The sequence below is a fragment of the Hemicordylus capensis genome, chromosome 3 (assembly GCF_027244095.1).
Source record: "Hemicordylus capensis ecotype Gifberg chromosome 3, rHemCap1.1.pri, whole genome shotgun sequence".
Classification (NCBI taxonomy): Eukaryota; Metazoa; Chordata; class Lepidosauria; order Squamata; family Cordylidae; genus Hemicordylus; species Hemicordylus capensis.
This window is the reverse complement of record NC_069659.1, coordinates 246292407-246318877: the sequence shown is the minus strand read 5'-3', so window position 1 is coordinate 246318877 and position 26471 is coordinate 246292407. Positions and strand designations below refer to the sequence as shown.

Below are 26471 nucleotides of genomic sequence, written 5' to 3'. Positions count from 1 at the left end.
TGATTGAAATGTTTAGAAGAGGATTTGGTGCAGTCCATAAGGCAACTTTTAGTGCTGAAGTTTTATATTAGTTCACACTTAGCCACCTAATGGCTCAGCCATTAGTAACTTGTCTAGGGAGCAAGAGGTTGCTGGTTCGAATCCCCACTGATGTGTTCCCAGACTATGGGAAACACCTATATCAGGCAGCAGCGATATCAGAAGATGCTGAAAGGCATAATCTCATACTGTGTAGGAGAAGGCAATGGTAAACCCCTCCTGTATTCTACCAAAGAAAACCTCAGGGCTCTGTGGACACCAGGAGTTGACACCAACTCAACGGCACAACTTTATCTTTAGGTGGCTAGAGCATCACATTCCCCTCCCAGAAGATGCCTGGAGGTGACTTGTTATTCGTGGGGATTCTTTTCCCATCAGTTTCTGTGGATAATGAAACTGCAAATAAAGAGACCATAACTCTATGGGGAATGGGGGATTAGGGTCCTTGAGCTTTAAAAAATGCTAAAAAAACAAACAAAGAGGGAGGGGGCAGAAATAAGGTTAGGAAAGTATAGTATTTTGTTCCCCAGGTCTCCAGGAATGTCCCACAAATCCCCCAAATTATCTTATTTTTCATTTAATTTTTTTAAAAAATAAGAAAATGGCTCTGCACTTCAGGTTTACTTGAATGTTCCAATTTATAAAAAAGCTTTTCATGATAAAATTCGTAGGTTTTAGTTAGCAAGCTTGTATGGAAAGGGTTACATTTGATTTCCACAATTAGCTATTGACTGCTTCGCTGCCAACAAGCTAACAACTTGGCATGAGGATGCAGTTCATTGCGTTCCCAACAAGTGAAGCAAAATAACATCTGCCGACCTCAGGATCTTTTGCTATAAAGTAAGTTCGGTTGTGTCAAGGACACTATTCCAAAATATCTCCCATTCAGGGCATCCGCATCATGTGTGCTGTCAAGTGCCATTCTCTCCACAGCGCCATCGGCACTACCTAATGTAGTTTTTGTCTGTTGGACTGTTTCACAGGATTAAGGTACCATCTTCCAAATATTTTGCAAACACTTTGTTACAGTGAGCTGAAAGTGAGGACCATTACAACCAAATGGTGTCTGGTTCCATTTATTGGGTTTCAGCCTCCACAGCAACTTGTCATGCCGATATAGATCTCAAGTGACTATGCTGTGTCATACAACCTAGGATTTTGAATAGAACATAAATTAATGGATGCCATTGATTGGAACAGAATCTCCATACATTTTCAAATTCAATAAAATTCCTGGTAATCTGATCTTTAACATCTCTCAGAAAAACAGAATGCCTTATGAATATCTTAATAACAAGTGCTGTAATGAGGTTAGAAATAGAATCCCCCATAGATTGTTTATTATAGGTCCTCATCAGATATCTAGAGAACAGCATCCCCCCCCCCCCTTAAATCTGCCAGTTTCTAAAGATCATCATTTGTGGTCCTTTTCTGTCCTCCTGCCTTCAGTTGGTGGGGATATGTGATTGTGTTGTGGTGACCATACTGTGAAACTTCCATGCCCCAGAAAGTTCAGCTGTCAGTGTTCCATTGCTACCTGAAGACTTTTTTCCATTGAAAAGTCTGCTGTATAGGTTTGCTTTTTTGTGCTAGGTTATTAGTGGGGTGTGTGTGTGTGTGTGTGTGTGTGGTTTTGGGGGTTTGATTTCAGAATTCAGATTATTATTATGTTACGTTTGTGATTTGTAAGCCACCAGGTTTGGAGTGGGAAAAGTGGGATATTTATAACTAAATAAAATAACAAACCTCAGGGAAATTGAATATTCAGGCATTTTCTAATGAAATCCTGTTTTTCAGTTTAGAATTTCTAAAATCAAATATAGTTCATAGGTGAGCAACCACATGATAGAACTAATGGCAGAAGTTGCTATACTTCCACAATTTCTCTCACTGCGGTAAATTTGCTTAGTTATAGAAAGTATTCTGCTATTTCTTCTGCTTAGAGAAACATTAATCCAGTTACTCCCGGTTTTTCAAAATTAATTTTAAAACTTCTGTGAATGTTTTCTATAAAGGATCAGTTCATGGTTGCTCTCACGAAATGTAACTAGCTGAGCTCTGTAAATAACAAACTAGAACTTTTCTCGTGATCAATACAATACATTATTGGGTTTTCTTATGGCTATTGTTAAGACATATGAGATTTTATGTTCTAATAAACATTTTATGTTCTAATAAACATTAGAACATAATGTTTTATCACGTACTTGCCTATTGGAAACAAACTAGATTACTTTTAATAAAATGTTTTAATAAAATGTTTAGATGCCTGACTAGGAGAGAGGCAAAATCTTGGCATTTGGATTCAGCAAGAGAGGCTTGTAATAGTCCTCCCCTGTTGAATCTATGGGCTTGTGGATAGTGGGATTTTTTTAGCCTCCCTCTAAGTCTCAAGTATATAGAGATGTAGGCTGACAACTTAAATTGGTGGCACACCAGAACATATTCTGCCATGTGACTCAAAAGCAATAATTTTGAGATATTCCACACACCTGGTACCTGCAATTCCTGTTCTTCAAACTGAAAACACTGATGGTCTGATGATGCATCATTCTCAATAGATGAACTTATATTCCTGTTCTTATTCCTCAAAAAGCATCTAAACTATGGTGCTTTTTTGAAGCAAATTCTGCACTGTCTTTCCCTGACTCTGTTCTGCACCCATGTAGACTCTAAATTTTAAAAAGAACTAGAAAGAAAGAGCAAGAACTAATCTGCCTACTTTCCTTTCACTGTCCCTACAACTGGACTAAATTTGGTCCAAATCAGTTAGGCAGTTCACAAGTTAGCCCACTTGTGCTTCAAATGTTCACGCATCCATCATCTTGAATCGGGGTGGATGACATCACAAATTATGTCTTTGCGTGTGCCTACAACTGTACCAAATTTGGTCCAAATCGGTTCCTAGTTGCACTTCAAACATTCACGCATCTGCCTTCTTGAATTGGGGTGGATAACATCATCACAAATGATGAGTTGAGGTGTCCCTGTGTGTCCTTATAGCTATAGAAAATTTGGTTCAGATTGGTTAGGCAGTTCATAAGTTAGTCCAGTTATGCCTCAAACATTCATGCATCCACTATCTTGAATGGGATGGATGATATCATCACAAACTATGCCATTGAGGTGCCCCTGCAACTGTTCCAAATTCACCCCTCCCCTAAAGAGTCAACCAGAAATGAACCCTGTACTGACTGAGAGGCTGGTGAACTCCAGGGCTCAATCAATCAGCACACTAGGTGGGTGGGACCCAGAGAGCCATTGGGAGGAAGAAGGGTGTAATGACCTGTGTTGACTGACTGCCCAGCAGCTGCAAAACCACTCTTTTCAGAGGGGAAGAGAGAGCCGACAGACAGGAACAGAGAAAAAGCATAGTCATAAAAATGTTACAAGAAGTCAGTACTGGAGATTCCACAGCCATCAGTATCAGGGGTAAACACGAATCATGGTCAGTCGCAACAAACAGGTCCAGATTTCCAGGTCAGGGTTGCTCATGGTAATGGCTGGTCACCACAGACGTTGTTTCCAGCACAGACCCAGCTTTCAGGCTGCTCTAAATAGGCAGTGTGCTGAGAGTCCCGCCCAACTGCAGCTGAGCCTTCTCAGGGAGATGCAGCCGGGTCAGAGCTGGAACACCTGTTCCTTCTGGCCAGCCTCTCTGACCTACGGCATTCCTCCCTCTGAGCCTGTACTCTGGCCAAACATCGCTGTCAGGGATCTGGGGCAGGCACCTCGACTTCAGCACACTCGGAGGCTTAATCAGGAGGAGTGAGGGAAGGAGGCAGACGGGGGGGAAGTGACTGCATGGGCAGTGGCAAGGGTGGGTGCAGTGGCAATGAGCTTGGGAGAGCAGCTCAGCTCAGCACAGCCAGCAGCGCACCACACAGATTGAACCATCCACACACCACACCACTTACAATGCCAAAACAGCGTTGTAACCATCCTAGAATGGCAAAATACAGCTGGTTTTTTTGTAATGGACATACGTTATAGCACTAAATTGCAATGATAAAATCCGAAAGGAGGATTCGGAAATGTGAACGGCACTCTGCTGACAGTGGTGTCACAACACAGGAAGTACGGAAGCAGACTTAGCAGATATGTCATGACCCCATTGTAGGTTCTAATCTGGAAAATGCCCTGGATGAAGTAGGCCAAGGCTACTCTTGCAACCAATAGGAGATTGTATCCCTCAGATTCACAGATCTGGGAGCACAATTGCTGTGCGAGAGTCATCGTCATTGGAGGCTTAATTGATGGCCAAAGGCCACAGGTCTGGGTCTCCCACTTTCACCTCCAGACAAAAGGGCTGAAAGAACATTTAAAATTGATATGCTGTGGAAAACTAGAGCTGATAGACTCAGAAAAAGAGAGACATTATTTCCAATGCTGTACATGGTTTTTGCAGGTGACAGTGTGTAAATAAACAGGAGTCAGGAGGAGGGAATGCAGTGCAGCTGTCAGTATTGAGGCTGGAAGCGTACATGCACTACCAGTCACTACTGTACGTATGCCCATGCAGGTATGTGCCCTTTATCCTGCACCTGATTAAAGACTTCAGCTAAATGAAGTAACAAATCTTTAAAGATCTTACAAAATTCTGTCAGACAGCCAAGCCTGCCTAGCCCTATTCAGACCTTGAAGCTATTCTCACGAGCAGTGAAAAACGGGCTAGGGAAGTCCAGCCCGATTGTCACTGTGTGTGAGAACCGCCGGGAGCTGTGCGGCTCCTAACGGTGAGCCCTCTTAAGTAGTCCACTGCTTAACATGGGTTTTGGGTGCGAGGGTGCCCAGAAACCGGGCTAAGTGATCATTTGTCTGCCATGGCTCCTTGCAGCTGTGGTGGGCACACTCGGTGGGGGGGGGAGGGGAGTCCCCACTCCCCAGTAATGCACCGCGCACTTGCATGGTGCATTATTTGGGCTCCGGTGGGCTAGACACTGATCCACTACCCAGAGACCAATGGAGGATCATCTGTGGGAAAGGTTTGGTTAACCCTCCTTCATCACAGTTAGCCCCAAAGCTCTTCTCACTGATCATGGGAAGAGCTTCATTGTGTTTTTGTGAGAATGACTATACCTGTGGTCATTTTAAACGTGAACCTGGATACAGGCCCTTCAAATGCATTGTCCATATAGGAAGTGTATGGTTGTACATGTGTTCAACATAACATGTACCTGTGTATAGTTCTGTACGTGTGTACACTGTACACTCATTGTATGGGTGTTTAACATAATGTCTGAATAGGGCTCCTGTAGTTTTATTTTTTAAATTAAATAGCTCAATTTCAGCCTATGGAATTAAAGTCTAGAGAGAGTTTCTGTGTTCATCTAATATTTTACAGAGACTGCCTCTTTCATGAACTCTCAATACTCCCTAGTAGAGTGCATTCCTCGGAGTAAAGTTTTTCGTTATAACATCCGAATGCTTATATCAGAAACAAAACCTGTGTCACCCTCCCCTTTTGCAGAGGAAAGAGTGCAATAGGGTTGATAGGATTGAAGCCCACAGACTAACAACTTATCTGCTTTGTTTCCCTTTTCGTAATAGGTATGATTAAGACAAGTCAAGCCTTTTCAATTTTATAGGTTTTCCACATTTTATTTTTTTCTGTATGTTGATCAGCTGCTGATAAATACTGTTCGAGGTAGTTGCCTTAAGTTTTCCCTCCATATGCTTCCAATTCTTTAAGTAACTCTTTACGTTCTTGAAGTCTGTTGTGTTTGACTTTCACAGACTTTCTGAAAAAAAGTTCTTACCCAAAGCATTGAAAGCATCTCACACAGTCATAATCTTTTACATTTATTTCCCATTTGCAGCTCCTTCAACGAACAGCAGCTTATTAAGACCAGTTAGCAAGGCCCCTGCTAACTGAGCAAAGAGGCACCTTTTAAAAGTGTTGATTCTCTTTATTGAGAAGGGGGAGAGCAACTGGCCGTATCCATCCCCAGCACAGCATCCCTCCAGTGGCTGTTGCTGGTGTCTATCCTATGTTTCTCTTTTAGATTGTGAGGCCTTTGGGGACAGGGAGTCATTTTATTTGTTTGTTTGTTTGTAATCCGCTTTGGGGGCCCTTTGTTAAAAAGTGGTATATAAATATTTGTCGTATTCATATCTGACTTTAGGCAAGATGTCATCATCCATTTCCTGTTTTGCTAACCTTGTTAATATTGTTTGTAGTCTGAATAAAAACCATCCTAAAGTATGACCAGTGGCGTTAGAAAATAATAAATATGGTTGGCCCATATATATTGCCAAGCCAAGGTTTGGTGTTAGCTTAGACTCACATGCTGCTTCTTTCCCCTTTCTCTCCCTACTCCAACCAGCTCCGTGACAGAGCCGGTAATCGTGTGGGCAGCCGATCTGGCCGCCCAAGGCTAGCTGCCTGCTCGTGTGCGAGAGCGGGTCAAGCCTGCTCTCCCGCAGACTCCTTACTGCTTGTGTGAAGAGCCTCATAGTTTGTCATTCTTTCTAAAGTGGCAAACAGTGAGGCTATTCACGTGTGTGCAAAACCAGGCTAAGGGAGCCCAGCCAGGTTTTGCATATGCATGTGAACCACCGCGCCCAATCCTGGTGGCACCACGGTGGTAAACCCGGCTATGGAGCCTCCCTTGAAAATGAGGTTAAGGGAACAAGCGCTCCCTTAACCCTGTTTTCCAGATCATCTGTTGCAAGCAGCCTCCGCTAGCAGACTCGGGCTAAAATAGCACACTCATGTGGTGCATTATTGGAGCTGCAGGGGGCGGGGTGTCCTGGCACCCTGACCCTCAGAGCTGCTGGCAGGAGCCGGTGCTCATCTAGGCAGGTGATTTGCCCACAAAGGGACGTCACAAGGATCGTCTGCGGTTAGGTAAGCACTTTGGGGCTTCCTCCCCACAAAAACATGTAGCCCTTTCTCACTGCACGTGAGAAAGGGCTCAGTGATTTGTGCTTGCTCTCCAAAACCAGAATTGCAAACTGTGATTTGGAGCTGGCTTGCACTCCTGGTTTGGAGGGCAAAGGCAAGCCACTTGGGATATAATGGCAAATGATAGTTTGCTGCATACCTGCTAACCATGATAGTTTGCTGCATACCATGCCCCTGCTAACTGGGGAAAGAGGCACCTTTTACCGTGGCAATTCTCTTTATTTAGCAGGGGGAGAGTAACTGGCCCTATCCATCCCCAGCACAGTATCCCTCCAGTGACTGTTGCTGGTGTCTATCATGTTTTTTGTTTTTAGTATGTGAGCCCTTTGGGGACAGGGAGCCATCTTATTTATTTATTATTTCTCTGTGTAAACCACCCTGAGCCATTTTTGGCAGGGCGGTATAGAAATCAAATCAATCAATTAATAATAATAATACCTGGAATTAATGAATTAGTTGTTAGGTACAAGGTGACAGAAGAGAGCTCAGAAGCACAGAACCTGTTCCTGTAATACCAAAACCATGGCTTGACATTACATGTGAGCTGAACCGTAGTCACTTTCTTTCACAGACATCCTCCTCCGGATATTATGCAATAGGTATATTCTGTGCTGTGAGTCCTGACAGGATGACTAGACTTATCCAGATGAGGTTTCAGGATGAAATTCCAAACCTCACCAACTACAATACTGCCAACTGCAAAGCTGTCAAACAATTTAAATCCATTTTTTAAAATGCAGATGATTTTCATTAGTTGCATAGACTGAACCAATGTCTAGGTTTGATTCTTAAATATTCATTTAATACTGATAATAAATAAATAATAAATAGTGTTATCTGGGTCAACAAGCATATCTTCAGTATCAAAGCTGAATCCTTTGAAAGAGAATAATCACAGCATCTCTTGCCTTGTATGTGCTAGTAGCAGAACACTATTATGTAACTCCCTACAGTCTGGGCAGTATTGCGTTGGTGAAGGCAAATAATGTCAGATGGGGTTTTTAAATAGCTTTTGTGGTCCTGTGTCCCTTTATAGAACTATTCACACCCTATACACATGAAAAGAAAATACCTTCAACGATAAAGTACCCCCCAAACTTTCCACCCCTTTACACTGCCAAATGAGCCAGCGTGGTGTAGTGGTTAGAGTGCTGGACTAGGACTGGGGAGACCCGAGTTCAAATCCCCATTCAGCCATGATACTTGCTGGGTGACTCTGGGCCAGTCACTTCTCTCTCAGCCTAACCTACTTCACAGGGTTGTTGTGAGGAGAAACTCAAGTATGTAGTAGACCACTCTGGGCTCCTTGGAGGAAGAGTGGGATATAAATATAAAAATAATAATATTTTTAAAAATGAAAAAAGAGAAAACATCTACAACCTTAAGTATGAAAATGTCTTTGTATGGAAAAACATAAAAAAGCCCACTATTCGCTCCCTCCATTCCAAACATCACACAAATGTGAAGAAAGGTACTAAAGAAAAACCACCCTCTCCAGAGCCAAAAATCTCAATTTTTATTAGCAGCAAGGCTTTATCATGAGGACAAGAAATGGACAGGATACAGACATGATGTATACCCAGGGTAAGAGATCTTGCAACCCGATGCTTAAAGGAAAGATTAACGTTAGGGAAGAAAAACAAAATAGTATATTATAATTTTTAAATAGAAGAATTATGTAGGAAGGTACTTTCATAAGGTCTTCTATTGTAATAATTAATTCGTAGATATCTGTAATGGCTGGAAGAGGGAAGAGTCTCTTCCAGTGGGGTGCCCAATTAAGAATATAAGATGAGGCTTGCTGGATCAAGCGAAAGGCCCAGCTACTCCAGCATCCTGTTTCCCACAGTGTTTAACCAGATGCCTTTGGGAAGCCCCAGAAGTAGGATGTAAGTAAATAGCCCTCTCCTGCTGTTGCTTCCCAGCAACTGGCATTCAGATGCATACTGTCTCCGAACCTGGAGGTAGCATATAGCCATCAGTTTGATAGGTTTGTCATGAATCCCCCTCCCCTTTTAAAGCCAGCTAGTGGCCGTCATGAGATCTTGTGGCAGTGAATTCGAACAATGAATTGTACACTATGTGAAGAAATATTCCCTTTTGTCTGCCCTGAATTTCCTGTTTATCATTTTTATTGGAGACCCTGGTTTCTAGTGTTGTGAGAGAGGGAGAGAAGCTTTTCTCTATTCACCTTCTCCACACTGTGCATACTATCAGGTCACCCTTGGTCGCTCTTTTTCCTGAACTAGAACACCCCCAAAATGTTAGCCTTTCCTTATAGGGAGGGTACTCTAGGCCCCTGATCATTTTGGCTGCCTGTTTCTGCACCTTTTCCAGTTCTACAATATGGATTTGGGTAAAATTGGGTTTAAATGGGACTGGGGTTTAAATGGGACATGATTCTGCCCCCCCCCTTTTTTTGAGCAAATTGAAAAGTTCAACTTAATTTGTTCCCATGGGGAGTTGACAGGGCCTGGGGTCCTAGACACTCTCCCCCCAGCCCCTACCCCCCACACTGTCAATGAGCTCCATCCTTTTCTCTGAAACTTGTGTGGCAGTGGAAAGGTGCCCCTGCAGGGTCCTCATTAGGGCATGGCTATGTCAGCATCCCTAGATGGGAACTGCCGTTCCTATGGATTCTGAGATCCAGTGTCAGACTCACTGGATGTCAGTGCAGCACTGTAGCAGCACGCTGAGGGTCTTATGGAGGGCCTACAGTGATGCCTTTCTGGTAAATTTGCATGGGAAAAGGTAAGGGGCAGTTGTGAGGAAGAAGGATTCAACATGCAAGGCAAGCGTATTCTGAACCAAGCCTAACACTTGGAGGGTGCGGGGAACAGCCTAGTCTGGGTCTGGTAGGGAACTCGCCCAAGGAGGCCAGACTAGGAAGTTCTGAACTTCAGTGTTGATATTAGTGGAAATTGGGGGAGGGAGCAGAAACCTAACAAAATGAAATCTGCAGAGGGACCTGAGAGTAGGTAAACCGAAAAAGACAAGGTAATAGATGAGGATGTAGAATTATGGTTATGCTAGGGGGGTAGGGGGAGAGCTAGAACTATGGGATGTAAACATGCATGTTTCCCATCCTCCGGAGTGCTGGTGCCTAATTGCATGGGAGAGCATTTTGTCCAAACTGACCTTCAGCATGCAATTTTAATACTGCTTTAGCATTTAGTAGTATGTGTGTTCCTTTTCGTTCTCCTTGTTTGGGCAAGATTTCCGTTTTCTGAAGGAAGTTCTTTTGCCTTTTATAGCTTCCTTAACTCATGCTGCCATTCTCTTGGACTTGGTAGTACCTTCTTAATCTGTGAAATGTATTCTAACTCTGCATCTGTTATTGTGGTTTTATGTAAACTCCAAGCATTTAGGAGATATTTGACCCTCTTGAATTGTCCCTTCATCTTCCTTTTTTCTAGTCACCTTGTTTTTGAGCTTTCCCTTTATGAAGTTAAATGTTACTGTGTGTTCTTCGCAGCTTTTTTCACTTGCATATATATATATATATATACTTCCACTGTGGTCATTGTTCCCAGCTGGTTCCGTGATCCATCTTGTACATGGGTCCCACTTAGAATTAAGTCCTGGTTAATTCCATGAACAACTGTTCAAAGGCACGTTTAGGATATTTCTTTGTCGAAACTGGAGCATGATACGATAATACGACAAATATTTATATACTGCTTTTCAACAAATATCCTAAAGCAGTTTACATAAAGAAATAAAAATAAATAAGTAAATAAAATTATTCCCCTGTCCCCAAAGGGCTCACAGTCTAAAAAATAAACATAAGATAGACACCAGCAACAGCCACTGGAGGGATGCTGTGCTGGGGATGGATAGGGCCAGTTGCTCTCCCCCTTCTCAATAAAGAGAATCAACACTTTTAAAAGGTGCCTCTTTGCTAATTTAGCCAGGGACATGCATTTAAACAATCTTTGTGAAGATAAATGAATGAATGAATGAATGAATGAATGAATGAATAGCTTTATTGACCAGATGTACATACAAACAAATAATACTACATTCTAATAAGAATTCAATTATACAAAGTACACCAACATAGAAGTCTCTTGTACAGCATCTAGAAGGTAGGGCTAGAAGTTAGCTGGTGGATCTTAACAGCAGCCGCATGAAATTTGGCAACATTAATTTGTAGGTGATAAAAGGTTTCTTATCTGCAAGAAGGAGTGTGGCATAAAATTCAGCAGTTCGGCTGGGAAAGTGTGATAGCAGGGGAGAAATAAAACTAAAAGGGCAAAACAACAGCACATGGTGGAGAGATTCGACCTCACATGAGCCATAAGGGCAAATCTAACAAAGGAATTTTCAAAAACCTTCCAAATAAAACTGCTGATGGTAAGGCATCATATCTTGCTCTGAGGATAATTGAAGTCACCCATCACTGTAATATTTTCTCCTTTGGCATCCTCTCTGATTTCTTTCTGTCTCTCAAGATTTCAACCTGTCTTTTGACTTGGAGGCAAATACACGTGTGGGTTTAGTCATACAGTGGCGCACATGTTGCACAGACATCTGCTGCCATAAGGCAGGTGCATCCCTGTGCAGTGAGGCTGTCCTGAACTCAACTAACATTTTGTCAAACAGTAGAACGGGTGTAGGATGAGGTTGCTGATTCTCCTTGCCTTTGTTAGTGCTCTTTGCTGTCCAGAAATATGTCCCTGAGGACTCTGTGACCTTCAGGGACATATATCTGGACTGTAAAGAGCACTAGTGAACGCAGGGGGAATTGGTGCAAATCACTCCACCCTCACTAACGTGCGCTCTGCTGCTCAACAAGACATTGGCTCTGCTCACAGCAGCCTTATGTGCAGGGATGCAGCTCCCTTACAGCAGTAGATGGCTCTGTGACATATGAGACATTATCTTTGATTCCCATATTTACTTTGATGTTTTATTTACAGCATTGCTCTTTGAAATTTCCTTTGGTATTATATAGGTGATGTATTTAAATATTGCAATAAGGAAAAGAAAAGTGTCAGCTGATAAAATGATAGATGCTAGAGTGCTTGGGTTTCATTTCCTAAACCAGAATTCTGTTCCTACTTGTTAGGAGTATGTTTCTGTCTGGAACATGTTGCTTCACTTTGCAAAGCCTTTGTTTCCATTCCAGTTCAGATTTACGTTTGTCTGTTTGCAATGTAAGGCCTTGGGATATATGTACTTTTTGTTTTATCAATCTCTGTGGGTCCCTAATCTTATTCACTGTTTGAAAGATTTATAGCTATACTTCTCTGTCTTCATGGCTCTGTAAAGTATTTTCCCTCCTGTTGTGCCAGATCTTTTCTCAGATAAGAGAGTTTTCCTTTATTAAGGTCTCTGCTCCATTCACAAACAGCTGCTTTTAAATTCTTCCAAGTAATTGATTTTTATCAAAACACATAAAAATAATTACTTGTTCCAATATGTTCATAATTAATTAGAAAAAGACTGTGTAATTATAGGCAGGTTTGATCATTTTAGAAAGCTACAGCTATTTCACTATAATCCTTTCAAGCAAGGCTTATATCTGATTATAATGAATGTGTAGTCTGTTGATCTGTCAGATAACATCAGCTGTGAATCCAACACTTATAGAGCTTAATGAGACTTTATGAAGTTGTTACAGCTTAAACCTGGGCTTTGTCTGCATGCAGTCTCATCCATGCTGTATAACAACTTGGATTTTTATGTGTGTAAACTTGTTCTTATGCCTGTTCAGTTGTGTCCATTCTAGTTTCAGACCCAAACTCCTGTTGCATGTTGTTGACCAAGGTGGTGAAAAGTGGCCACGCTCACTCGGTCTTGTGTCCTATACACATGTGCACCCAGTTCTTGTAGGTTGGTATTTTTTAACCTAGGGGAAACTATTGTTAAAGGTGCTAGGCAGGGGCATATATAGGGTGGGGCAGGCAGGGCACGTGCCCCGGGCGCCACTTGAAGGTGGGCACCATTTTTTAAAATTGAATTTTTTTTAAATAGCTGCCAAAAACAAAATGGCCACCGTGCATGCTCAAATGGCCATGCCAGGCCTTGCAGAGGCCAACTGAGCATGAGCGGTGGCCATTTTGTTTTCAGCGGCAATTAAAAAAAAATATTTTAAAAAATGGCCACCGCACATGCTCAAATGGTCCCTGTGAGGCCCTCAGCCCAGGACGCGCTGCAGCAGTGAATTAAGAGGCCAGTGCGGGGAGAGGGAACCTTTGCAGACCTTCCCCCCATGGCCTTTAGGAAGCCCCCCAAAGGGGCTTCAGGTAAACAAAAAAAAATTTAATTTAATATAATATAAGTCACTGTACACATATTCAATTTGGCACTATGTACAGAGAATCAGGGCTTGTGAATACTGAGCTGAAGCTTATGAGTTAGGATTGTATTCATTTGCTCTTACTTTGCTTCTTGTGATAAGTGAGTTAAATGTGATGTCTTAATCATATGGCTATTAATGGTGAGTTTGTCTTTGAATCTGTGTGAAATCCTTAGTATTAAGGGCCACTGGGAGTTTCTTGCTCTCTTTCTCTCATTTTAACTGTCTTTCTGAAATACTAGAATATATTCCAAGCAGTGATACAGTTTACTCTGCATATCCTTTAATTATTTTCAGAGTATCTGGGAAAAGTCAAATTCTCAATTTATTTTTAAAACATATATAATAAAGATGCTACAATGCATAGTAGGGAATTAGACAGGCACTTCTGTTTAGTTTTCCAAGTACACCTCCTCATAGTCTTTGGGTATTTTATGAGCCCCAGCATACTGAAATTTGTAGGTTTCCAGCATTTTTTGGTCCGGCTACATCCACTGCTAAATAGTTTTTGAAATATTAAAAGGTTAACGAGCTTGACTTGTATTTTTCAGCTGATATTATAGTAAAATTATCTGAAAGATGGGTGTCAGATGTTTGGACAGGGGGCACAATTTCAGTGCTTGCCCTAGGCGCTATTTTCCCTAGATACGCCTCTGGTGCTAGGGAAAAACTTTCCCCATCTGCAGCCCGCTCTGTTAGTTGGGGAAGCAGGCAGTTACTCATCCAGCAGGGTGAGCCTGCATTGTGGGGGTGCATTGTGGAGTGAGTGCTAGAGGGGAAAGGTGGTGTTTCAAAGTGCCACCACTGCTAGAATGATTTTCAGCTAGAAGGGGAGCCCTGCTGTTCTGATTCAGGTAGGCTTCACTCCCACCCACCCCGCGATGCTCTACTGATGCTGTTAGATGTCATGCAATATGATATTGTATCATATCAAACTGTATAATTCTATTGAGCACATTTTTCAGCTGATGAAAAAATTCTGATAAAACTTGCATCACATTACTCAGTTTATTGGCTTGATGCAATGCATAATCCTAGTATCTGGTAATTACAGGCAGCACAGTAGAATGTTTACAAAGACAGAAGGCTGTGCCAATAAGTATATGCAGAATACAAGTTCTATCAGTACTTTTGCATATATCCACGTATAGCATTCTGAGCTCCTTGGAGGAAGAGTGGATATAAATGTAAAAAATAAGCATCTCAAATTTGTATGAAGAGTGGTTTTTAAAAGCCTCCTTTTCTAACTCCATGTACCCGAAACATTTCGATTTCGACTGCATTTCATTAGACTATACTGCTTCTGCTGGACTGTTCCCTCCGCCCCGCACAGAGAAACCATTTGATACAAGCTGACCTCTGTGAGGGAGCAGCAGGAGATATCAGGTGCTTGCTTCTGTTTCAGCTGGACCTGTCCATTTCCCATGTGCACATAGGGCCATTTAAGACTAAATGTCCTGTGAGAAGCATGTCAGAAGAGGGACAGAAGCAGGCAAAGCCATCAGTTCCTTGCTCTGCTTCAGCTGGACTGAGTTTTGTTATGTTGTGCTCTGTTTAAAATAGAAGCTTCATGTTATCTATTGCAAGCCTCTTACCAATATTGTGAACCATTTTGGGAACTCCAGTAAAAGAGCTGGGTGAAGATCTACAAAATAAATGCTCTTTTTCTCTACTTTTTCCCCGATGAAGAAGGTCTGTACATAGATGTATGCAAAAGCACTGATAGGACTTGTATTCTGCATATACTTATTGGCACAGCCTTCTGTCTTTGTAAACATTCTACTGTGCTGCCTGTAATTACCAGATACTAAGAGAGGAGAGCTGGTCTTGTGGTAGCAAGCATAACTTGTTCCCTTAGCTAAGCAGGGTCTGCCCTGGTTGCATATGAATCGGAGACTAGAAGTGTGAGCATGGTAAGATATCTCCGTTAGGGAATGGAGCTGCTCTAGGAAGAGCATCTAAGTTCCAAGTTCCCTCCCTGACTTCTCCAAGATAGGGCTGAGAGAGATTCCTGCCTGCAACCTTGGAGAAGCTGCTGCCAGTCTATTTAGACAATGCTGAGCTAGTGGTCTGGCTCAGTATATGGCAGCTTCCTATGTTCCTATGCTCTCATAACACATCTCTTAATATTATTCATCACGTATGTGAAAGCAGAATATATTTTCTTGTCATGCAGTTTACAAATTAAATAGTTAAGCGCTGGTACTTCTAACGAAATCTGAGACCCCTTTTTATAGTTCCATATTCTCTTTTGTGCTTGAGATATTTCCAAGCTTCTGTTTATATAACCAGGACAACTGGGCACAAGCTATGCTGTGCTTAGCATGGAGTTTAAAGGGGGCTCTGTGAATCATTTCAACTAAGGTTTTGTATTCTTTCTGCTATGAGTGAAATGTGTTACAAGGCTATCCAATGATTCTGTCTTGAACATATTAGTCTGTGTAATCAGCTAGTTCCCAAAACTGCCAAGTATATAACTGGAAAAGAAGGGGAAGTAGAGTGAAAGGGAACTATTGTATCTTGGTTTCTTGTTGGCTTGCTTTGCACAGTGTTGCAGGGGGTGTATTGAGAAGCGGAAGGTACTTCCTTCTAAGCTGACTGCTTAAGCATCTACAAGCGAGAAGGAAGGCTAATGCCTGGAGTTTGAAAGCTGGAGAAAAGTGGGATCATAGTCTATAGATCCCTGCTTACATAAGCAAAGCAAGCTGGTTTGGATGAGATACAGGGCAATTCGAACACCACATAAGTGGCTGTTTGCCTGGAATCACATTTAAAAAGGGCCTGGCATGTTGGGGAAAAGGTTAGGCTAGGTTCTTTCTTGCTGACATCTAGGGCCAAGCTAGATGTGACATTTAACATGCCATTGTCTGGTTAGGAGTGATTTGCATTGGGATTAATGTGTGATCGTGCAACAGTAAATAGTAGTGAAACGACTTTGTTGCAATGTGGGTGTGTGTTTTAGACACTCGCAGCAGCATAGGCGGTTCAGAACCCCCTGCACTACACTGCAGAACATGTCACCCACGGAGTTCAGTAGGACCTACTTTCAAATAAGCATGTAGAGGATTGCCATTTTAGTTTTGCTAGTTTAAATTGAAATTCTAAGTGGAAACACATAACTAACTAGCCCTTCTACTTTGTTAGAACAGACTATCCAGTGAAGCACAGGAGAATTCAGAAGCACATGAGATTGTTCTCTGAATTACCTTAGAATAATGTATTGACGTATGCAATCCATCTGTGATATTATACATAGGTTTCAATTAGTTCTACACATTTTTGTGATTGATTTTACAAGTTTGGTTTGTGTCTTCAAATCTAACTATTAGTAGAAGATGAAACACATTTTTCTTTCTTTGAAGGAAATGTGTCTTCATCTCTTATGTGATGCTCTCATCACTGAAGAAATGTCTGTAAACATACAACTCCTTCAGGACCTAGGAAAAAAGAAACTAGATGTAGGAAATAAAAAAAGATCACATTTATTATCTCATGTTGATAACTGTTTATCCAATGGGAAAAACCAAACCCTTGGGAATCACACTATAAAACAGGACACTTGGTTTGAATTAGATTTCCATGTGAAATAGAGCTTTTTTCTTTTTCTTTTGTTGTTTAATAAATGTTGTGGGAAAGTAGACTGAGCATTTTCTGGGTGATAGATGGTCGACAACTTAATTTATTGTTTTGTTTGTTTTCAAAAGCTGATTTCATATACATGAGTGTTCTGCTTAATTGACCCAAAGCAGGAATTGCCAGTAGAATCATGAAGGGAATGTGAGGTCTTAGGCCATACATTTGCATAGAAAGAAAGAAAGAAAGAAAGAAAGAAAGAAAGAAAGAAAGAAAGAAAGAAAGAAAGAAAGCTTAATCAGTGAGAATCTATTTGTTTTTATCTATTCCTGGCAGGGAATAAGATTTGTTTTAGTTTTTCAAGTTTATAATGATATACAGTGTGTCAAAATGGGGGTGTGTGTGTGTGAACTGTGATTTTATTTTTTATTTTAGAAAAGAAAGTCACCCATTGTTACATAATCCTTTTGCTATTCACTTGCTTTCTATTCACTTGTTATTCAGATACTTTTACTATGTTTTAGTTTCTGTATTTAAACATTTTAATATATTTTTAGAAGTTATTTTATTTATCTTACTCTCAGCAGCTTCAAGTACTTCTGGAGAGAAGCAGGAAATAAATATATAAAAGTTCCTTCATATATACAGTTTTGAGGGAAATGAGTTCTCATTTTCCTGGCCTGAAATCCTACTCATAATCATGGATACATCACTCCTTTTGAAACAGATACTTTCATTCGAGTCCTAGCTATTTCCAGAAGTTCAGTGTAGTTATGCTCAAGGGTCTAGCACTGGTCTTTCCTGTTAATAGTTTGGATCTTCTGTTTGGGGTACATTATAAGGACCAGAGGTGATTCCAGGCACACCTGATAAGATCCATGGCCCTCCCTGGCAATAGGAGTCTCCAGCTTCTGGCAGACTACAATCTCTGCCAGATTAATATCTTCCTGAGTAGAGCTTGTTCTGATCCTGAACATACCATAGAAGCTGTACTGACTGCCCAGATCTGGCAGTCAATAGCACACCTGCTATTATCCACATAATAGAAGGGTTGGTGGGCGGAATCCATGTGTAAGAGTAGCAATTTAGGAGTGTTTGTTTGCGGGGTGTAATGGATGTGCAGCACCTGATCTATAGGCACAAATTTGCTGCTTAGATTCAAACATGATCACAAATTATGCAGCTTTGCACATGAAAATAGTAATATTGCTATTTTACTTGTGGGTTGGGGGTAGCCAGTATTCATTTGCATATCCTTAATCATATATGTGAATTTAAAAATTCCAAATATTCAGGTTGAGCTGTAAAGATTGATTTGGTTGTGGGGAAATGGTAACATTGACTCAAGAATAATCAAGCAGTCCTTTCCGTCCACATTATGTATGTGTAAGACTGGTGGTATATTATTATGCAACATACATATTTATTTGTATCAAATATTCTAGATCCTGCTTGGAACCAAACAATTCCAGGAGCATATTTATTGATTTATTCATTGTTAGTTCAGTGAATTGTAATATGTATAAATAAAAACAAAATACTGCAAATATAGCTGATTTTCTTTATTGTGTGTTTTATAAGGTGAGCTCTTGGGTGACGTGGTTGATTCTGACTGCGGGATCCATGGAGGAAAAACGAGAAGTCTTCTCATATGTGGTACATGTGGCAAAGTGCTGCTGGAACATGGGCAACTACAATGCTGTCATGGAGTTCTTGGCAGGGCTCAGGTACTTGCAGCTCGTTCTTCAAATGAGGGAGACTTGGACATAGATTAAATTGCAGCTTCTGTTACATACAGCTGCCCGCTTAAAAAGTAAACAGTGTCTAGCACTCAGTCACTCACTCTACTAAATAGTGTTCCGTTGCTAAGTTGCATCATCTATCTTGTCTTGTTAGTTTATGATAGCTGCTTAGGGAAAATTGAATAAGATGAATGTTGGAGGTTAAATTTGGTGAAAGACAGGTCTTTTCTCAGAATGCTTTAGACACAGTGTCATTTATCTTCCTATATGATAAACAAGTTAAACTGAAAACATTAACATACTTCTTTTTTAAGCCAGCTTTCAAAGAATATAGATTACAGAAAGGGCTAATGTAGTTTAATTAAAAGTCAGTCCTATACAGAAAGCTATGAAACTTTAGGTAACTGAATACAGGATTACTTCTTTCTCTGTCCCCAAACCCCTACTCCATTTTTCATTATTCAACAACCATTCATTACTGTGAATAACAGCAGTTAAAGATTATAGTTCCCATGCTTGTCAACACACCCATACATATCTCAGTTCCCTTTACCTCATGCAATTTTTTGCATGAATACTGCAATTTTTTAAAAGAGAGTGTGAGACAGTGGTGGGGAGAGGAAGGGAGAGAGGAGCGATGGAAGGCCTTAGAGTACAGCAGTGTAAAAAAAGGGAGCCAGATATGTTCCTATATTTGCAGTTTGACACTCATTTATTCATTGTGAGGTTCCACAGTCTCTGATCCAGTCTTCTGTAGCTGGAGGAGATTTTGTCCTGCATGCATGTAATTTTAGGCACTTTACCAACAATGAAATGATATGAAGACAACCGATTTGTGGGAAGAAGAGCTGGCAAAATGCAAATCTCTAGTCTGATTTTTATTTTTATTTAAAAAAAATACTGGCCCTCATTCTAAGGAAGTGAGGACACTGTGGGAGGCTGCGTCCTGGAAGCCAGAGGCTCCCCCTGACTGTAGCATGTGCCAGTGGGGTGGAGCTAATTTTTCTGATCTTCTCTGCTGCCATATTCGCTCAGTGCCTTCAAAAATATGCCCCTAAAGATTGCACAGCAGTCTGGGACATATTTTTGGAAGGGGAAGAGCACAACTAGTGGTAAAGAAGATCAGCAAAAATAACTCCCCTCTTCCTGAGTGTGCTACATAAGTGGGGAAGCCTATGACTGTATTAGGAGGAGCCTACTGTTGCTTCCTCACTTCAGTAGACAAAATGTCAGCCACTGTGCTTAATGACACCCTATTTTGTAATTAGTTTATATAAGTGTATCTAAATGTATTAAGTAGGAATGTACACAAAACCAGTTTGCCCAGTTTGGTTCAAGTCTGAACTGGACTAAAACTGGACCGGTCATGTTCGTTTTTGTGCCCCCCAAATAGAACCGTGGCTCGGCTTGAATTCGAGCTGGTTCAGGGTTCTAAAAGTGAATTTTAAGAAATTACTGCTAGGTCTGGTGGCCTCCAGGGGGTCTCTGGAGCTTTTCCTCCCTCAACCAGCATACTCCCCCGTCTTCTTTGGGCCAGTTCGACTATCTGAGATAACAGTGGCCATTTGGGAGGCTGCCACACATGTACCCTGTCCATTTTCGTGGCCTGGATCAGGACCCAGCCATGCAGATGGCCAGGGCACATGCATAATGGCCTCCCAAATGGCTGCTGTGACCATGGAGAAGGCCGAAATGGCCCCCAAACAGGCCAAACTGTCCCATAGAAGACCAGAGGGAGGCTGGTGAGGGGAGGGGGAACTTCCAGAGATCCTCTCCCCCCGTGGCCATGACAGCACCCTCCAGAAGCTTTTTAAAAAACCCATAGAAATCCCATCTGGCCGGGGGGGGGTAGATTGGCTTGACTTCAAGCTGAACCATGCCTGGTCCAGCTCTAGGGTGAGCCATTGAGCTGGCCCAGTTTGATGGCTTAACCTCGAGCTGGTTTGCACATCCCTAGTATTAAGTGCATTTTTAACACAATACCTTCTGTGTGCACAGAGTGGATCAATGCGCCGATAAAATTGATTTTATAGATTCTTAATTGCAAGCTGTTTAAAAGCATTTATAAGTGGAGAATTGGCTTATAAATACTACTAGTACTACTACTACTACTACTACTACTACTACTACTACTAATAATAATAAAAATAATAAATATAAACTCTGGGAGGTTGAGGCAGACATAGCAGGTTTCTCTCCTTACATACATTCATCCTACACACTATTGGCCAGTGTGGGCGCCGCAGGGAATGTAGCGAGAGGCATCTTTAAACATAAATTAGAAGGTGCTTACCTCCGCTCCAACAGCTCCTGTTAGAGCGGAGGTAAGCACTTTCTAATTTATGCTTAAAGTGCCTCTCACTGACACCTTGGCGGTGCTCACACTGGCCACTACTGATCCTACATATATTCTGAATGTGTATAGATGGCTCATATCTACCAATATTGCAGGTGGCAACCACTGTCCATCCCAAGTAAGATGCAAAAAATTACTCATTCAGTTTTAACAATTAAAATTTAGATGGTATTTCGATTTTGCACATCCAGTGGCTTTCAATTGACATATTTTGACATATAGGGATAGCAGCTTTATAGTTTTATAATATAGCTTTATACTATTAGAGTAGTAACTTTAAAGTAATATAGTTTTATGGTTCCATAATTTCTTTTTATTATTTTGAAACATGCTGCTGTTCTATCTTATGCTGGTCTTGGACCGTAATAAATATGATTGAGATGATTGATTGATTGACATATAGGGGTTTATTAATGATATTTTTTGAAGTTGGATAAAATAGGTTGCGGCACACAGTAAGGTTGTTCACATGACCATTTTGGGGCTAGGGAAGGCAGACAGGGGGAAGGCAGGGCATAACCTACCTTCCCTGAAGACTATCCACCAGAGTCCTGACCTGCACAGCATGCGCACGGACATGACGGGTGCTGCAGCATGCCGCGTGGTGCTCTGAAGGCCAGCCCGGCCTCCAGAGACCCCACAATGCACCGTGCAGACCCCAACCCCCATGAGACGGGCACTCTAGGCAAGCAGCCTGGGCGAACACACAGTCTCAAAGCCTGGGTTAAGGGTGCACTCGTGTCCTTAGCCCTGGCTAGCAGCTGCGTTCTGGACCTGGATTTGGCGGGGTGGCAGCGCTGGGATCCTCATGGATTCTGGTGGTTCTCGCGGACAGTGAGAACAACCTCTTTGTGTATATGTAAAGGAATGGTTCATGCAGCTAAAACTTTATTTTAATATTCGAATAGGACTGCAGCTCTCTGAGTCAACAAGGCAAGCCGCTGTTCTGTTTTCATAGTTGCTGATCTCAGTGGACCTTTTAAAGATAATTTCATAATATCAGTGTCCACATTTTTATTAACTACATTACTAACGTCTTTGACAAGCTCAACAGTAGTACTAACTAGGGATGTGTGAATCAATTCGGGTAAAAATTGATTTGTACCCGAATCTAGCTGATTTGCATGATTTGGAGACATAACAAATGTGTGGTCCATTGGCTAGATTCAGATATAAATAGAATCACACCTGATTTGATTCGAATCAATTTGAGATTTGGATTTCTCCTATTAATTTTCCCAGATTCCCAGTTTTCATTAAAAAACAATAAAGCTAAGCTCCGAATTGATCTGAATCCAAATTGAATCAAATTGGGTTGATTGGGGGGTGGGGGAACAGATTCTGACACAAAACAAATCGATTAGTGCACATCCCTAGTACTAACATCACTGACATCTTTGTACATATTTTACATGTAAATTTAGATGATTCTAGTAAACATTTTTAAGAAACTCTGCTTCTAAACTATTTTGTGTGCTGACCTGTGTGCCGACTTGAGCATAGGCAGTCCAAGTAACTGTATCCATTTTTTACAGTGGTTATGAGCTTTGAGCTCAATCCCTTTAACATGTTATTAAACCTCAATATAAAATTTGTTTATTTTTTTCAAAAAGGTCAAGAAAAGTTCTAAAAATGTGGCAATTCATGGACCAATCAGATATTGAAACAATGAGAAGTTTGAAAGATGCAATGGCACAACATGAAACATCACTGGAATACAGAAAAGTGGTCAACAGAGCTCTGAATATTCCAGGCTGTAAAGTTGTTCCTTTCTGTGGTGTATTTTTGAAAGAACTCTGTGAAGTTTTGGATGGCACTGCAAGTCTCATCAGACTTTGTCCTCAGTACAACTCTCAGGATGAAACACTAGAGGTAAACTAATGAGATTGAGAATAAATATCTAAAAGGATGGTGATAATTCTAGCATTTACTAATTGGGTGCATATTGAAAGGCATGTGCGTGCAATTCTGCATAAAATACACAACTCTGATCTTGCAGTTCTCTAAATTGGTAGCTGAACTGAGCTATTCTGGGCTAGGTGAGTGGAGCCTTACAAATGTTACCTTGCAGTTTTATATATGCTTTTTCTTTTGAAAATACTTCTGTAAATGTTCAGGTGTGTTTTCAACAAAGAGAGAAGTAGTAAATTACAATCCATTAATAGTAAGATTACAGCTCATTAATAAGATTACCACCGTTGCAATCATAATCTAGTTATATAACATTCACTTGTAAATATCCTGTGTTGGAATTTAGGTTAGGATTAGGGATGTTCAAATCAATTTGGGTACCAATCAATTTGTACCCGAATCTAGCAGATTCAGGTGATTTGGAGACAGAACAAATTACCGGTGATTTGAATTGGTTAGATTCAGGTCCAGATCGAATAACACCACATTCAATTCTGTTCTGGATTCAGATTCCACCTATTAATTCTCCCAGATTTTCAGCTTTCTTTTATTTATTTATTTTTTTAAAAAGCTAAACTTTAGCCCTTATAGAAGTGGAGTTAGGGAGCAAAATGTGTGGTCACTATTTTTCAAGTGTTTGGATTCTTTGGTGTATAATAACTTTTTGTCAATGAATCCCTATGAGGATTCATTATACACCTTCATTTCTTCTATTCATTTTGAATGTTTTTGTCAGTGTCAACTGTCATGTTCCAACTACACCCCCGTCCCACCCTGAGTGTGTGTGTGTGTCCATGTGTTTGTGTCCGTGTGTTTGTGTTTGGTGGGGGGTGTAGTTGACACGTGGCAGTTGACGGCACTGTCCAATGACAGTCAAAATGAACAGAAGAAATGAAGCTGTGTAATGAATCCTCATAGGGATTAATTATGAGGAAAAGTTATTTAATTTAATTTATTTATTTGAGTTATTGATTGATTGATTGATTTGATTTAATCGATCCCAAATCGGGGCGGGGGGACAGATTTGGACACAAAACAAATCAGGAGTGATTTGATTTGGGCACAAATCGAATTTTAAAAAACTGATTCATGTACATTCCTAGTTAGAATCTAAAGAGCTGTTTAATCTCACACATGCAGCTTGTACCTGCAGTGAATTTTTGAAAATATTTTTTAACCGATAATTTGTATTCACTATCACAAACCACTTTTAACATTTTCTTCATTTCAAAAGTAGTTTGTGATGCAATATGAGGAATTAAATTAATAGAAAAGATCTAAATTTCTCTTACGCTTGTGTAACTGCTTGAACTGTAGCTTGACATAGGCTCATACATAGCTGGTAGTGTAAACTAAGAAAGCAGAGAATGGTATTGTGCCTTAGTGCCTGATGGATCCTGTTTTCATCTTTTTGTTGTTTTTTCCAATAAACCCCTTGAATATAAGCTTCTTACATTACGAAATGTAAGATTTTTAAATGAAAGATAGAAGTTTAGCATCATAAAATTAACTTGAAAATGATGTAGTCCAAGGTTTGTAACTGAAATGAAGCTCTATTGCTGTTAAGGAATTTTATTTCCAAGTAAATGTGTTCAGGTTTACAGCCTAAAATGTATTTAGGATCATGGTACAATGTACTCAATCCAAATGGCAATCCTAATGGCTTTGTTAAGGAATTTATGATCTAATCTGATGATGCACTCTGCCAGCTAATATGTGCATAAGATAAATCCAAGCAATATGGTGCAACATCTCCATTTGTGTGTGTATGGCAAAATGATATGAATGTGTCACCTTAATAATATTTTGGCTGCATAGACTAGGTATGTATACGTCACCTAGCACCAATAAAATGACTTACAGGTAACAGGTAACATTTTAGGTTTACCTGTACCACTTGCCTCATACTACTGCTGCTGTTAGCTACATAAGCACATTTCGTGTGCCAGTTGCAGCTACATTAACCTATAAGATTGGGATGCCCATCTAAAATGTGTTCATTCTGTATTTATGCTTAACTAAGTATTGTTCAATGGTCATAGCGTATGAGTTTTCTTTTAGTTTGTTGCAGAATACAGTGGGCAAGATAACTATTTACAAAGGGTGGGTCAAGATGGCCTGCATAATATGGAAAAGGAATCGACAGCTAACTACATCTTTCAAACCATTCGGAGCTGTAATCGCAGCTTGGAATCTGAAGATGGAGAAGACAATTTTATTGACTATGAAAGTGGCAATTCCAGAAGAAATTCCTTGAAAGACAGAAACCGCTATCAGTAAGGTTTTGAGGCTTTTAATATGTTTGTTTGTTTATTAAAGTTTTCAAATTACTAAATAAAAGTAATAGTAACATATAAAGGGTATTCACATGACCGGGATGCGGGGGGGGGGGGATGCACAAACCTTACCTTCCCAGACAATCATTCAGTGGTGGTGGGATTTTGGACCACACTCCCACACAACCCGCACTGCTGCACGCAATTAGGATCTCTGGAGGCTGGGACAATGCATCCCGGCCTCCGAGTATCCCACAATGCACCGCGTGGCGAGTGCAGTACATTGGGGGAATATGTCTCTGTGTCTCCTTGGGCTGCGTGCAGCCTGAGTAGACACATGATCCCAGCAGCTGGGTTAAGGCCGCACTCGTGCCCTCAACCCTGGCTAAAAGCCAGGCTTAAAAGGAGGGTCAGGCTGGGCTGGAGTGGATCCCGGCGCTTCACATGCACAGCCTAGCCCAGGCCTGGATGCATGTGAGAACAGCCTTATAGTATTTTATGAAATATTTACAAATTTTGTCTTCTGCACGTGGAAGATTTGAAGATCTTTCATTTATATGCAGGTGATTTCACTGATTCACCCCTTCACTCTCCAGCCCTTTGCACCCTCTGAAAACCCACTCCTGAGAGTTGGAGAATTTGAATATCCCTTCCCCCATTGCATGACTGGAAATTCCTCTGCTTGCAGAAGAAACAATCTGAATGCAATACAATGTTTTCAAAGCAACATTTTAATTGCTTGTTCCACTTAGTTAAATGTATTTCGGTTACTGCATAATTTTGGAATTTATTTTTTAAAATACTCTACATCATAAAACCTTCTTATATGCATGAGCTTTAGATAGATAGATAGATAAATCTTTATTGTCATTGTCCTGTGCAGAACAACGAGATTGAAAAGAATCTACAACCACTACTACAGGACCTAACAAGAATAATCTAAACATAGACCCATACGCCCCCCTCCCATCAACCCACTAAAAACCCACTAAAAAAACTCTAAAAAACTAAATACAAAAACCCCCTCAGAAGCTGTGTTTTGCTGCGTTCAAAGTGAGACCGCTTTTGGGTAGAAGCTACTTCTCAAGCGGCTGGTCCTGGTCTTTAAGACCCTATACCTCCTTCTCAAAGGCAGAAGCTGAAAGAGATCATTTCCAGGGTGCGTGGGATCCTGCGCTATCTCTACAGCTTTATTATAACATCTAGTGGCATAGATTTGATCTAAGGTAGGAAGAGTACACCCAGTTATTTTCTCCGCAGTCTTAACAACCTTGGACAGCAGTGTTCTTTCTCTGGCTGTACAACTCCCAAACCACACACAGATCCCATAAGTCAACACACTCTCTATAGCACAGCGATAATA

At 40.9% G+C, this 26471-nt stretch overlaps 1 protein-coding gene across 9 annotated transcripts in view; it reads left to right on the top strand.

Moving 5' to 3' along the window:
* Nucleotides 1-26471, top strand: part of PLCE1 (phospholipase C epsilon 1) — a 256592-nt gene that overhangs the window by 148888 nt on the left and 81233 nt on the right. For all 9 annotated transcript variants that reach the window (XM_053305927.1, XM_053305934.1, XM_053305933.1 and 6 more), the window contains exons 5-7: nt 18405-18550; nt 22535-22793; nt 24894-25108. In XM_053305927.1, coding sequence (XP_053161902.1) covers nt 18405-18550; nt 22535-22793; nt 24894-25108 — 620 coding nt within the window. The remainder of the gene's footprint in view (nt 1-18404; nt 18551-22534; nt 22794-24893; nt 25109-26471) is intronic.